The sequence below is a fragment of the Giraffa tippelskirchi genome, chromosome 7, assembly GCF_054371585.1.
Source record: "Giraffa tippelskirchi isolate mGirTip1 chromosome 7, T2T-mGirTip1v1.2.pri, whole genome shotgun sequence".
Lineage (NCBI taxonomy): Eukaryota > Metazoa > Chordata > Mammalia > Artiodactyla > Giraffidae > Giraffa > Giraffa tippelskirchi.
In genome coordinates this window covers 13,930,258-13,944,121 of record NC_137281.1, presented here as the reverse complement: position 1 = coordinate 13,944,121, position 13,864 = coordinate 13,930,258, and the positions used below count along the sequence as shown (strand labels likewise).

At 43.7% G+C, this 13,864-nt stretch overlaps 1 protein-coding gene across 2 annotated transcripts; it reads right to left on the bottom strand.

The window, feature by feature from the left end:
* Window positions 1-1,683: 1,683 nt before the first annotated feature.
* Window positions 1,684-10,168, bottom strand: LOC145515054 (F-box only protein 27-like). 2 transcript variants are annotated; one of them, XM_081514480.1, is made up of 5 exons: window positions 9,180-10,168; window positions 8,572-8,946; window positions 8,280-8,408; window positions 6,054-6,148; window positions 1,684-1,876 (listed from the first exon to the last, which is right to left on the bottom strand). In XM_081514480.1, exons 1-3 carry the CDS (start codon window positions 9,304-9,306, stop codon window positions 8,302-8,304), a joined length of 609 nt encoding a protein of 202 aa, XP_081370606.1. In that variant the 5' UTR covers window positions 9,307-10,168; the 3' UTR covers window positions 1,684-1,876; window positions 6,054-6,148; window positions 8,280-8,301. The 2 variants fall into 2 exon arrangements, with proteins under 2 accessions (XP_081370606.1, XP_081370607.1); XM_081514481.1 differs by having other exon boundaries at window positions 8,306-8,408.
* Window positions 10,169-13,864: the final 3,696 nt, after the last annotated feature.

The window sequence follows — 13,864 nt, the reverse complement described above, 5'->3', positions numbered from 1 at the left end:
CTTTACTAGCGTGTGAGATGAGTGCAATTGTGCGGTAGTTCGAGCATTCTTTGGCATTGTCTCTCTTTGGAATTGGAATGAAAAGTGACCTTTTCCAGTCCTGTGGCCACTGCTGAGTTTTCCAAATTTGCTGGCATATTGAGTGCAGCACTTTCACAGCATCGTCTTTCAGGATTTGAAATAGCTCAACTGGAATTCCATCATCTCCACTAGCTTTGTTCGTAGTGATGCTTTCAAAGGCCCACTTGACTTCACATTCCAGGATGTCTGGCTCTAGGTGAGTGATCACACCATCGTGGTTATCTAGGTCGTGAAGATCTTTTTTGTACAGTCCTTCTGGGTATTCTTGCCACCTCTTCTTAATATCTTCTGCTTCTGTTAGGTCCATACCATTTCTGTCCTTTATCGAGCCCATGTTTGCATGAAATGTTCCCTTGGTATCTCTAATTTTCTTGAAGAGATCTCTAGTCTTTCCCATTCTGTTGTTTTCCTCTATTTTTTTGCGTTGATCGCTGAGGAAGGCTTTCTTATCTCTCCTTGCTATTCTTTGGAACTCTGCATTCAGATGGGAATATCTTTCCTTTTCTCCTTTGCTTTTCGCTTCTCTTCTTTTCACAGCTATTTGTAAGGCCTCCTCAGGCAGCCATTTTGCTTCTTTGCATTTCTTTTCCATCGGGATGGTCTTGATCCCTATCTCCTGTACAATGTCACGAACCTCTGTCCATAGTTCATCAGGCACTCTGTCTATCAGATCTAGTCCCTTAAATCTATTTCTCACTTCCACTATATAATCATAAGGGATTTGATTTAGGTCATACCTAAATGGTCTAGTGGTTTTCCCTACTTTCTTCAATTTAAGTCTGAATTTGGCAATAAGGAGTTCATGATCTGAGCCACAGTCAGCTCCCGGTCTTGTTTTTGCTGACTGTATAGAGCTTCTCCATTTTTGGCTGCAAAGAATATAATCAATCTGATTTCGGTGTTGACCATCTGGTGATGTCCATGTGTAGAGTCTTCTCTTGTGTTGTTGGAAGAGGGTGTTTGCTATGAACAATGCGTTCTCTTGGCAAAACTCTATTAGCCTTTGCCCTGCTTCATTCTGTGCTCTAAGGCCAAATTGTTGCTTTAATGCCTTGGTTTTTGTGGGTTTGTTTTGTTTTGTTTTTTTTGGCCACGTGGTATAGCTTACAGGATCTTAGTTCTCTGACCAGGGATCAGACCTGGATGCCCCACAGTGAAAGCACCAAAAACTAACCACTGGGTGGCCAGATAATTTCCAGTACTACTCTGGCTTGATCTACTCTAGTCTTGCAACTTCCAGCATCACAACAAGAAAAAAAAAAATGATTGCATTTTGTTAACAGATTGGATTAACTTCTTGCTCCCAGGAATGACCTGTTAACATAAGAAACCCCTATTGATAATACTGATATAATTAGTTTTATGGATGGGTCCTAAGGAAAGGATGAGCAGGGACATTATTGAGCTGGATATGCAATGACACCCACAGTGGACATAATTTGAAAGCTCTTATTTACGAGAAACAAAGGGAGCACGACATGCCAAATTAATTGCCTTAATTTTTTAGCTTGTCAATTAAAGATCAGGTAACAAATATTTATCCTGACAGTCATTATGTTTTTGGAGTGGTACACAACTTTGGAATGCCATGAAAACAATGAGTACTTTAAAAAAATTATTTATTTGATTGTGCCCAATCTGGGTTTTGGCAATTGGGATTTTCGATCTTCACTGCAGTATGTGGGATCTGGTTCCCTGACCAGGGATCGAACCCAGCCCCCTGCATTGGGCATGTGGAGTCTCTGGATCACCAGAGAAATCCCAACAATAAAGTTTTTAACATCTTCAGAGCAACCTACAAAAAAAAAAAATAGAAAACCGATTGACAAGTTGTTAATTGCTATATAGCTACTATACAACTGCCAAAGCAGTTATCAATTATTAAAACACCAGGGCATTCCAAATCTGACACTATGGAAGCTAAAAGGAATCACTTGATGATGCTGCAGCCAAACAGGCAGCTTTAAATATTTATTCTGTCCAGCTGTGAAAATGTCCACTTTTCTCCATTAACCCTGCTAACCCAATAAAAGGTTTTTTCCTACGGGTTCAAGAAATTGCTACTAATGAAGAGAAACAGACAGCAACAAAAAGGAGGAATTTTGACTCCAGCACAGGAATATGGTTTAGCTCTAATAAAACAAAACCAGACCAAACATTAGTGTCTATTGAAACCTAACTGCTGACACTTCATCATGTACATTGGACATCTGAGAAAGTAGTTTTATGGGGAAAACAATATTTTGAAAATTTTCACCCAAGATGACTCAAAGGAACCATGTTACATTATTGAGATACTTTTAAAAAATTGGGAACTACTTTTACAAAGAGCTCCCAGGAGATGGGAAGGATCATGGATTACAATCCAAAGATTTTGCTTATTGGAAAGGACATTAAAAAATGATTCTTTGCAGCCACCATAGAAAGAAACTTATCAGATATTATTGCCTAATCCATGCACTGATAAACTGAGAGATATTAATTCATGGATTCACACCTCTCATTCTCCACCTGAATGGACTCTGATGGCTATTTCTAGCACTTGATTTAAACTAAGACAAGCATCACCAAGCTCAGAAGAGAAGAAAATGACAACAGTAGCAGACAGTCTGGGCCACACCTGAAAGACACATTGTACCAGTTCAAATGTACTGTTACCTAATGTCTGTCTTGCAATCAAAATTAAAAGTTATTGTTTTATTTCTAGCTTAGTTTTTGCTGCAAAACTCTTTAGTAACACTATCACTACTGAGGGCAATAACTACTGGGGGCAATTTAACCGATCACTGGATTTTGTCATCAAATTTATCGGTCAGTAAGACTAATAGAAGCCCCTTGTAATTCTCATCACTGACTTGTCAGATGTTCCCATAAGCTATTAAAGTATTCACATTAGCAAATAGCCCCATGTTTGTTTACTACATTAAATTAATTTATATGATTCTGAAGTTTCTATGATGAAAAGCTGATGCTGCAAAGCCAAATGGCTCTTGATTTTTAAAACTACTTTGCAGGGAGATAATTGTGTGATAATTCAGACAATGTTGTATTTTCACATCAGATGAGTCCTCTAATATAACCATCTAATGACTCACATACAAAGTAAAAAGTCCTTCAAAGGACGCACTTTTTAGTCTAAATGAATTATCCTCAATTAAAAATAAATAAAAATTAAAAAAAAGAATGACCTAGAGCCATGCTCTTCAAGGTGCCTCCTCCCACATTATTTTTCTATGTTTCATTGGTGGCAAAGATGTTGAGCTATTTCAAATCCTAAAAGATGATGCTGTGAAAGTGCTGCACTCAATATGTCAGCAAATTTGGAAAACTCAGCCGTGGCCACAGAACTGGAAAAGGTCACTTTTCATTCCAATCCCAAAGAAAAGCAATGCCAAAGAATGCTCAACTACTGCACAATTGCACTCATCTCACACTCTAGTAAAGTAATGCTCAAAATTCTCCAAGCCAGGCTTCAGCAATACGTGAACCGTGAACTTCCAGATGTTCAAGCTGGTCTTAGAAAAGGCAGAGGAACAAGAGATCAAATTGCCAACATCCGATGGATCATCGAAAAGGCAAGAGAGTTCCAAAAAAACATCTATTTCTGCTTTACTGACTATGCCAAAGCCTTTGACTGTGTGGATCACAATAAACTGTGGAAAATTCTGAAAGAGATGGGAATACCAGACCACCTGACCTGTCTCTTGAGAAACCTGTATGCAGGTCAGGAAGCAATAGTTAGAACTGGACATGGAACAACAGACTGGTTCCAGATAAGGAAAGGAGTACATCAAGGCTAAATATTATCACCCTGCTTATTTAACTTATATGCAGAGTACATCATGAGAAACGCTGGGCTGGAAGAAGCACAAGCTAGAATCAAGATTGCTGGAAGAAATATCAATAACCTCAGATATGCAGATGACACCACCCTTATGGCAGAAAGTGAAGAAGAAACTAACGAACCTCTTGATGAAAGTGAAAGAGGAGAGTGAAAAAGTTGGCTTGCTGCTGCTGCTGCTGCTAAGTCGCTTCAGTCGTGTCCGACTCTGTGCGACCCCATGGACTGCAGCCTACCAGGCTCCTCCGTCCATGGGATTTTCCAGGCTAGAGTACTGGAGTGGGTTGCCATTGCCTTCTCCAAAAGCTGGCTTAAAGCTCAACATTCAGAAAACTAAGATCATGGCATCTGGTCCCATCACTTCATGGCAAGTAGATGGGGAAACAATGGAAACAGTGGCTGACTTTATTTTGGGGGGCTCCCAAATCACTGCAGATGGTGATTGCAGCCATGAAATTAAAGGACGCTTACTCCTTGGAAGGAAAGTTATGGCCACTCTAGACAGCATTTTAAAAAGCAGAGACATTACTTTGTCAACGAAGGTCCATTTAGTCAAGGCTATGGTTTTTCCGTATGGATGTGAGAGTTGAACTATAAGGAAAGCTGAGCACCGAAGAATTGATGCTTTTGAACTGTGGTGTTGGAGAAGACTCTTGAGAGTCCCTTGGACTGCAAGGAGATCCAACCAGTCCATCCTAAAGGAGATCAGTCCTGGGTGTTCATTGGAAGGACTGATGTTGAAGTTGAAATACTCTGGCCACCTAATGCGAAGAGCTGACTCATTTGAAAAGACCCTGATGCTGGGAAAGATTGAAGGCGGGAGAAGAGGACGACAGAGGATGAAATGGCTGGATGGCATCACCGACTCAACGGACATGAGTTTGGGTAAACTCCGGGAGTTGGTGGTGATGGACAGGGAGGCCTGGCATGCTGCAGTTCATGGGGTCGCAAAGAGTCGGACACAACTGAGCGAATGAACGGAACTAAACTAAACAGTGGTAATGATTTAAGGTATAATTTTCTTAGTCTTTTAAAAGCATCCAGGAGAATCTAAGTAAACGATGAAGAGATACCCAGCAACATTCAAAGAAAATGTCTAATGTCCATTGGTGGTAAATGGATACATTATAGTATATTCAATGAGATATTATACAGTCATGAAAGTAAACTAATTGTAGTTATAGACAATTATTGATGAATTTACAAATATGTTATTGAAAGAAGCCAGATCCACACTATGTATGACACCATATATACATTAATGTATTAATATATTTATTAATATATATGTATATATATATAGTATCACAATGGATAAAACTGATCTATGGTAACAGAATTCAGGATGGTGCTACCTTTGGGTTGGAAGTGTTGGGAATGGGGCATGAGGGGTACTGAGGGTGGTGTTTGCTGGCAACTTCCTGTTCTTTTTTTTTAACATTCTGTTCTTGACTTAATTGAATGTGTTGAATCTGTGTTGAATCCAATTAGGCATTTTCCAATCTAGTTTCCTTTGGGGGTTAAGGGAGGGTTCAGAGAGTGAACTCAGCTAAGTACTAAGGCCATGAGAGTGGTAAAGTCATTAGTATTCCTTCATCTTAAGAGGTTGTTGTTTAGTCGCTGAAGTTGTGTCCGATTCTTTTCGACCCCATGGACTGTGGCCCACCAGGCTCCTCTGTCCATGGGATTTCCAAGGCAAGAATACCGGATTAGGCTGTCATTTCCTTCTCCACATGGGCTTCACAGGTGGCTCAGATGGTACAGAATCTGACGGCAATGCAGGAGACCCAGGTTCGATCCCTGGGGCAGGAAGATCCTCTGGAGAAGGGCATGGCAACCCACTCCCGTATTCTTGCCTGGAGAATTCCATGGAGAGGCTACAGTCTTGGTGGGCTTCAGTCCATGGTGTCACATAGAGTCGGACAACTGAGCAACTAACACTTTAACTTTACTTTTCCTTCCCCAGGGGATCTTCCTGACTCAGGGATCAAACCCAGGTCTCCTGCATTGCAGGCAGATTGTTTACCACTGAGCCACTTGGGAAGCCCAAGGGGTTGTTAGGAGGCCTAAATGACATCACTCATGTCAAGGTCAGCACTTAGCCAAAGGCTGTTTTTATAATCACGCTCACCAGGCAGAGACAGAAATCTCAATCTTTACACTGTCCAGGAGTTCTGGCCATAGTCCCTCTTCCTCTAGGTACAATACTTCCTTCTGTAGAACCACCTAAGAAAAACCGAGAAAAGTCAAGAACAGGCAAGTTCTCACCACCGCCCTGGTCCTAGGGGTTCAGTTCAGTTCAGTCATTCAGTCGTGTCTGACTCTTTGCGACCCCATGAATTGCAGCACACCAGGCCTCCCTGTCCATCACCAACTCCCGGAGTTTACCCAAACCCATGTCCATCGAGTCAGTGATGCCATCCAACCATCTCATCCTCTGTCGTCCCCTTCTCCTGCTGCCCCCAATCCTTCCCAGCATTAAGGTCTTTTTCAATGAGTCAGCTCTTCGCATGAGATGGCCAAAGTACTGGAGTTTCAGCTTCAACATCAGCCCTTCCAATGAACACCCAGGACTGATCTCCTTTAGGATGGACTGGTTGGATCTCCTTGCAGTCCAAGGGACTCTCAAGAGTCTTCTCCAACACCGCAGGTCAAAAGCATCAATTCTTTGGTGCTCAGCTTTCTTCATCGTCCAACTCTCACATCCATACATGACCACTGGAAAAACCATAGCCTTGACTAGACGGACTTTTGTTGGCAAAGTAATGTCTCTGCTTTTAAATATGCTATCTAGGTTGGTCATAACCTTCCTTCCAAGGAGTAAGCGTCTTTTAATTTCATGGCTGCAATCACCATCAGCAGTGATTTTGGAGCCCCCCAAAATAAAGTCTGACACTGTTTCCACTGTTTCCCCATCTATTTGCCATGAAGTGATGGGACCAGATGCCATGATCTTAGTTTTCTGAACGTTGAGCTTTAAGCCAACTTTTTCACTCTCCTCTTTCACTTTCATCAAGAGGCTCTTTAGTTCTTTGTTGCTTTCTGCCATAAGTGTGGTGTCATCTGCCTATCTGAGGTTATTGATATTTCTTCCAGCAATCTTGATTCTAGCTTGTGCTTCTTCCGACCCAGCGTTTCTCATGATGTACTCTGCATAGAAGTTAAATAAGCAGGGTGATAATATACAGCCTTGACGTACTCCTTTTCCTATTTGGAACCAGTCTGTTGTTCCATGTCCAGTTCTAACTGTTGCTTCCTGACCTGCATACAGGTTTCTCAAGAGACAGGTCAGGTGGTCTGGTATTCCCATCTCTTTCAGAATTTTCCATAGTTTATTGTGATCCACATAGTCAAAGGCTTTGGCATAATCAATAAAGCAGAAATAGATGTTTTTCTGGAACTCTCTTGCTTTTTCGATGATCCATGGATGTTGGCAATTTGATCTCTTGTTTCTCTGCCTTTTCTAAGACCAGCCTGAACATCTGGAAGTTCAAGGTTCATGTATTGCTGAAGCCTGGCTTGGAGAATTTTGAGCGTTACTTTACTAGCGTGTGAGATGAGTGCAATTGTGTGGTAGTTCGAGCATTCTTTGGCATTGCCTTTCTTTGGGATTGGAATGAAAACTGACCTTTTCCAGTTCTGTGGCCACTGCTGAGTTTTCCAAATTTGCTGACATATTGAGTGCAGCACTTTCACAGCATCATCTTTCAGGATTTGAAATAGCTCAACTGGAATTCCATCATCTCCACTAGCTTTGTTTGTAGTGATGCTTTCAAAGGCCCACTTGACTTCACATTCCAGGATGTCTGGCTCTAGATAAGTGATCACACCATCGAGATTATCTGGGTCGTGAAGATCTTTTTTGTACAGTTCTTCTGTGTATTCTTGCCACCTCTTCTTAATATCTTCTGCTTCTGTTAGGTCCATACCATTTCTGTCCTTTATCGAGCCCATGTTTGCATGAAATGTTCCCTTGGTATCTCTAATTTTCTTGAAGAGATCTCTAGTCTTTCCCATTCTGTTGTTTTCCTCTATTTCTTTGCATTGGTTGCTGAGGAAGGCTTTCTTATCTCTCCTTGCTATTCTTTGGAACTCTGAATTCAAATGAGAATATCTTTCCTTTTCTCCTTTGCTTTTTGCTTCTCTTCTTTTCACAGCTGTTTGTAAGGCCTCTCCAGACAGCCATTTTGCTTTTTTGCATTTCTTTTCCGTGGGGATGGTCTTGATCCTTGTCTCCTGTACAGTGTCGTGAACCTCTGTTCATAGTTCATCAGGCACTCTGTCTATCAGATCTAGTCCTTTAAATCTATTTCTCACTTCCACGGTATAATCTTAAGGGGTTTGATTTAGGTCATACCTTGGGGAATAGGGAGGGACATTTACTTGTTACCAGGACTGTGGCAGAAGGGAGAAAAGACTTCAGGAATGCCTCTACAGGTTCCCTCCATCATGCGGTGCATCCCTAAGCTATGTTTTTGGAAGCCACCTGTGAAGTAAAAAAGACTTGTGCTCAGGTTCGTCGTCCACCTGTGAGCTCAGTTAAAGTCCCATGGGTCTCCCCTATGGTCCCCTGCCGCGCCCCCACCAAATACAAGGCTACCACATCCTCCCTCCCACTCCCACGAGGACCCCTTTCCTGGGCTCCCCACCTAGGCCACGAGGGTTCCGGAGGAGGTTGCGTCCTATGGGTCTGCGCTCGCAGAAGCGGCCCAGGTTGCAGGGCCCGGGATCGTCAGCAGGGGGCAGGCAGGTGCGGATGACGGGCCATAGGTCGGGGTGTTTCCAGGGCAGGATGCTCCGCCACAGGTCCCAGTCGTCCACCACGTCTCGCCAGCGCCGGCACACCTGGCGGCAGTGCCGGAGCAGCGTGCTCGGGGGCAGGTAGCTCAGCACCTTCTGGAGCAGCTCGTTTGGCAGTCGGCTCAGGTCCAGCACCTCCTCGGGTTTCGGGTCCGGAGTGGCGACCCTGGCGGGCAGGTCCCCTGAGGCCCACAGGTCGTCCTCGCCAGGCCAGGCTGCGGCTGCTGGAGACCCGGTGTCAAGACGCCAGAGGGTCCATGACCTCCAGCCACACCCCAAGACTGTCACACACACACCCCCCCCAAACCCCATCAGCCGCCTCCCAGCCCTATCCTTAAGTCCCCAGACTCCCAAGTCGTCCCGCCAGACTCCCATCCCCTCCACTCTCCCCTACTTGTACCACAGCCCCAGGCAGCCAGCCCCCTCCCAGCCGCGCAGAGCCCCGGCTGAGTCCTACCCTGCATCTCGGCCACTGCTCCTCCCCAGCAGGCCATCACCTTGCTCCACGCCCTGATTGCCTCCTCCGCCTTTTTCATACTCCTGCCCTTCCTTCTTAAAACCCAGAACCACCCACCGGCCCTCATTTACTCTTTCTGACTCCGCGGTCTCGGCCGGCCCCTCCCTTCTCACTGTCCCGCCCCCTCCTCCCAGCTGCTGGGACCCCAACTGACAACAAGCCAGCTCCTCCCATCCACGCCTACGGTATTCTCCAGACACCCTCTCCTTCCGGCTGTATTCAGATTGTGAATTAATCATCAAACAGAATCTGCAGAAGAGGAAGGGTTTAGGGTCACCAAGATCCAGAGTCTGTAGCTCTTCGTCCCCACCCTTGGAGAGTCCCTAACCAGGCTCTAAGTAAGGACCTTGGTGTTGAACACCTGCTGTTACTTAGTCAGGTATCCAGACAGGAGGTCTTATATTCTTTAGTTCCAGGAAGAATTCCCATCACATTTAAGGATCCAGCATCATCACCCACTTGGAGATTCTTGCACAGGAGAAAACAGGCTCCAGGAGGAGCCAAATGCATTTCTATTTGACTCCCCAAATGAGGGCTGCAACCAGTCATAATCCAGCCAAACTTCATAGAAACTTTTACTACTGGTCAGATTAGCAACCCCTGAAGCAGGTATGACTATATCCCCACTTCACAGCTGAGAAAACTGGGACCAAGGGACCTGCCCAAGGTCACAGAGCTAGTAGGTGAGAGAGCTGGGATTTGAACCTAGCCAGGTTTATGGTCATGGTCACTGTTTGGTGGTCTGCTGCCCGACTGATCCACTACAGCTTTCTGAATCCCAACCATTACATCTGAGAAGCATGCTCAGCAAATCGATGAGATGCACCCAAAACTGCAACGCCTGCAGCCAGCTTTGGGCAACATGTCTGTCACTCAGTCATGTCTGACTCTTTGGGACCCCTTGGGACCCACCAGGCTCCTCTGCCCATGGAATTCTCTAGGCAAGAATACTGGAGTGGGTTGCCATTGGTCAACAGGAGGGGCCCAATTGTTCTCCATGACAACGCCCAACCACAGTCCCACAACCAACGCTTCAGAAGCTGAAAGAACTGGGCTATGCGGTTTTGCCTCATTCTCTATATTCACCTGAACTCTTGCCAACCAACTATCACTTCTTCAAGCATCTCGACCACCTTTTGTAGGGAAAATGCTTCCACAACCAGCAGGAGGCAGAGAATGCTTTCCAAGAGTTCCTTGAATCCTGAGGCACGGAGTTTTAAGCTACAGGAATAAGCAAATTTTTTTCTCATTGGCAAACCTGTGTTGATGGTAATGGTTCCTATTTTGATTAATAAAGATGTGTTTGAGCTTAGTTACAATGATTGCAAATTAATGGTCAGAAACTGCAATTACATTTTCACCAACCTAATAGTTAACTACAGAGGATGACAGAGGATGAGATGATTGGATGGCATCACCGACTCAATGGACGAGTTTGAGCAAGCTCTGGGAGATGGTGAAGGACGGGGAAGCCGGGCATGCAGTCCATGGGGTCTCTAAGAGTCAGACACCACTGAGCTGCTGAACAGCAAATAGTTAACAAAATCTCCTCTCTCAGATGGGTGGGGCAGCCCTGGGTGTGGATAAGCCAGCTCCTTCCCTAAGGCGATTCAGCCCTGATATGCGCATATCACCTAGAGTGAGGGGTTAGGTATGGTTGAGAAAGGATTTCAGATAAAACCCTTCTCAGCTCCCCACCTAACCCAGCCTCTAGGGATAGAGCAGAAAACAGCCATAAAATTCACAAAACATCTTTGCCCTAAAGAAGTAATTCCTTCTACTGAAGCCACACCTAGAAATGAAATAATCAAAATATTAGGAAAAATTCTGCCTAGAGCTAGTTTTCTAATCTCTAAAACAGAATAATGATCAAAACATTGGCCTATTTGAAGGAGAAACACACCAAGGGGGATTTGAAAAGAGAATCCTGGGTGGGGCGAGGAGTGGGACAGGCCAGGTGCCTGAAGGGAGAGCCCTGCAATGGGGCAGAGGGGGAGGAGGAGGATTGCTCCAGCCTTAGGGGAAGATGGGCCTGGGGCAAGTGGAGGGGCTGCCTTCTTCCAGGAGAATCCATCCTATCTAATGTCCTTGGAACTGTCTAGCAGACCGTGGGAACATTCCTAATAAAGGTTCAGCCAGAGCTGCCTGCATCTACCCGGTAGCATTACTGCTTGCAGGCAACTACCCATTTAGAAAATATAAGTAATAGGTAATCCCATATATTTCAAAAGACATTTTTTAATTTTTTTTTTTTTTTTGGCCATGACATGAGGCATGTGAGATCTCAGTTCCCTGAGCAGAGACCAGAGATCAAATCCATGCTCCTTGCAATGGAAGCGCAGATTCTTAACTGTTAGACCTCCAGGAAGTCCCCAGAAGTGGTTTCTTGTATTTTGGGGGGTTTTGTGTGTGTGTTTGTTTTTGCACACACCACACAACTTGGATTTCAGTTCCCCAAGCAGGGATTGAACCCAGGCCCACAGCAGTGAAAGCACCGAGTCCTAACCACCGGACCACCACGGAATTCCTCAAAAGACATTAATAATTCCTTAAGCGTGCTAGAGTATTGCAGCTTCTTAAAAAAAATTTTTTTTTCTTAATTTATTTCACCACACTGGGTCTTAGTTGTGGCATGTTAGATCTAGTTCCATGACCAGCGATTGAACCCCAGCCCCCTGTATTGGAAGCACGGAGTCTTCCTCAATGGACTGGCAGGGAAGTCCCAATATTGCAGTTTTTCTTTAAAGGAGAGAGATCTTATCTTTTAGAGATTTATACTGAAATGTTTTTGGAGGAAACAGTATGATGTTTGGGAGGCATTAAGTCCCATGGGGGGATGGATGGAAGTATAGATCCAAAAAAGGTTGACCATGTGAAGAAAAGGGGACCCTCCCTCACTGTTGGTGGGAATTAAATTGCACCAATATGGAAAACACTATGGAGTTTTCTCAAAAACTAAAAATAGAGTTGCCATATGATCCTGCAATACCATTTCTGGGCATGTAATCCAAAACATACATGCACCACAATGTTCACTGCAGCACTGTCTACAATAGCCAAGACATGGAACCAACCTAAATGTCCATTGACAGATGAAAGGATAAAGATACGATACATAGGAATACTACTCAGCTACAAAAAAGAATGATATCATGCTATTTGCAGCAACAAGGATGGACCTAGAGATTATCATACTAAGTGAAGTCAGTCAGAAAGAAAAAGATAAATACCATATGATATCACTTCTATTTGGAATCTAAAACAGGACACAAAAGAACTTATCTATGAAGTATAAACAGACTCAAAGGCATTGAGAACAGATTTGTGGTTACCAAGGAGGCGGTGTTGGGGGAGGGATGGATTGCAACTTTGGGATTAGGAGATGCAAAGTATTGTATCTAGAATGGATAACAACAAAAACTTACTATACAGCACAGGGAACTGTATTGAATATCCTGTGATGAGCCATAAGGGGAAAGATTATGAAAATGAATGTACGATATATATGTATAACTGAATCCAGCACTTTGCTGTACAGCAGAAATTAACACAATATTTTAAATCAATTCTACTTCAATAAAATAAGCGTTACAAAAGATTGACCACGCTCAGGCCAAGGGGCACCTCCCACGACTGCTGCTACCCCCATCCCCACGGCGAGCCACTGCTGACCAACACTTCTGCAGGAGACCCTCCAACACTAGCAGATGAAGAAACAGCATCCAAAAGACAAAAAGAAGTCAATTGCCCCATGGCACACAGTTTAGGTCTCACTTCTTTCTTGAATGAACACTTCTGGTTACGACTGGTTAGAAGATTCACCATGGAACCAGGTCATGGCCTTAACCTATTGTGTAGGGGTGGCCTCCTCCATGGAGGCCTCCTCCCATTTTGCAAGATGGGAAATAAATACATAGAATGATTAAAATAAAATTGACCACAAATTGCAATAAACACATGAAAAGGTGCTCTAGCTCCTTAATCAACAGGGACATGCAAATGAACACCACCTTACATCTATCAGAACTGGCTAAGCAAAAAATAAAATCCCAAAGAAAAACAACAAAACAAAGAAAAACAACAACAACAAAAAAAACCAATAACAGAATAAATCAGTGTTAGTGAGACTGTGGAGTGATGAAATAAAATGTACGTTTTGAGGCAGGACAAAAGAAAATTAAACACAAAATTCTCCCTATGTGTCTGTCTAATGTGCAGCATACAACTTCATTACACCAGAACACCTGAAAAACAGCAGCATTTGCTCTATCATAAAGATCATTTCCTTTCTCTTTCTTCTGATGTTAACAGTGTCACTTCCTGAAGAGCAGTGTTCTTTCCTAGCTCACTTGGGGTCCCACTGACTACTTGCTTGCTTTGTACGTTCTTACCTGGACTATGTATCCTTGGTGAACGTTACGTAAAATATTATATGTCATTTTGTGGTACGACCCTTTGTTTAGAAAATGTATCAATGCATGACCATACCTTTACCTTCGAACAGGTGGTACAGTTCTCAGAGGTTTCTGAGTATCCACTTCCCAGGCTGTAATCCTATTTGACTTTAATAAAATTCTCTTTTCCTCTTCTTGAGAGGTGAGGAATCTCCATCGACATTTTTCTTG

What these genes read in the sequence shown, in the direction of transcription:
- LOC145515054 (XM_081514481.1), bottom strand. Translation starts at nt 9,306, where the DNA reads ATGAGGGCCGGTGGGTGGTTCTGGGTTTTAAGAAGGAAGGGCAGGAGT. An exon ending in CCGGAACCCTCGTGGCCTAG is followed by an intron (nt 8,409 to 8,571) that starts GTGGGGAGCCCA and finishes TTTACTTCACAG; the next exon opens with GTGGCTTCCAAAAACATAGC. An exon ending in TGCCACAGTCCTGGTAACAA is followed by an intron (nt 6,149 to 8,305) that starts GTAAATGTCCCT and finishes GGTTTTTCTTAG; the next exon opens with GTGGTTCTACAGAAGGAAGT.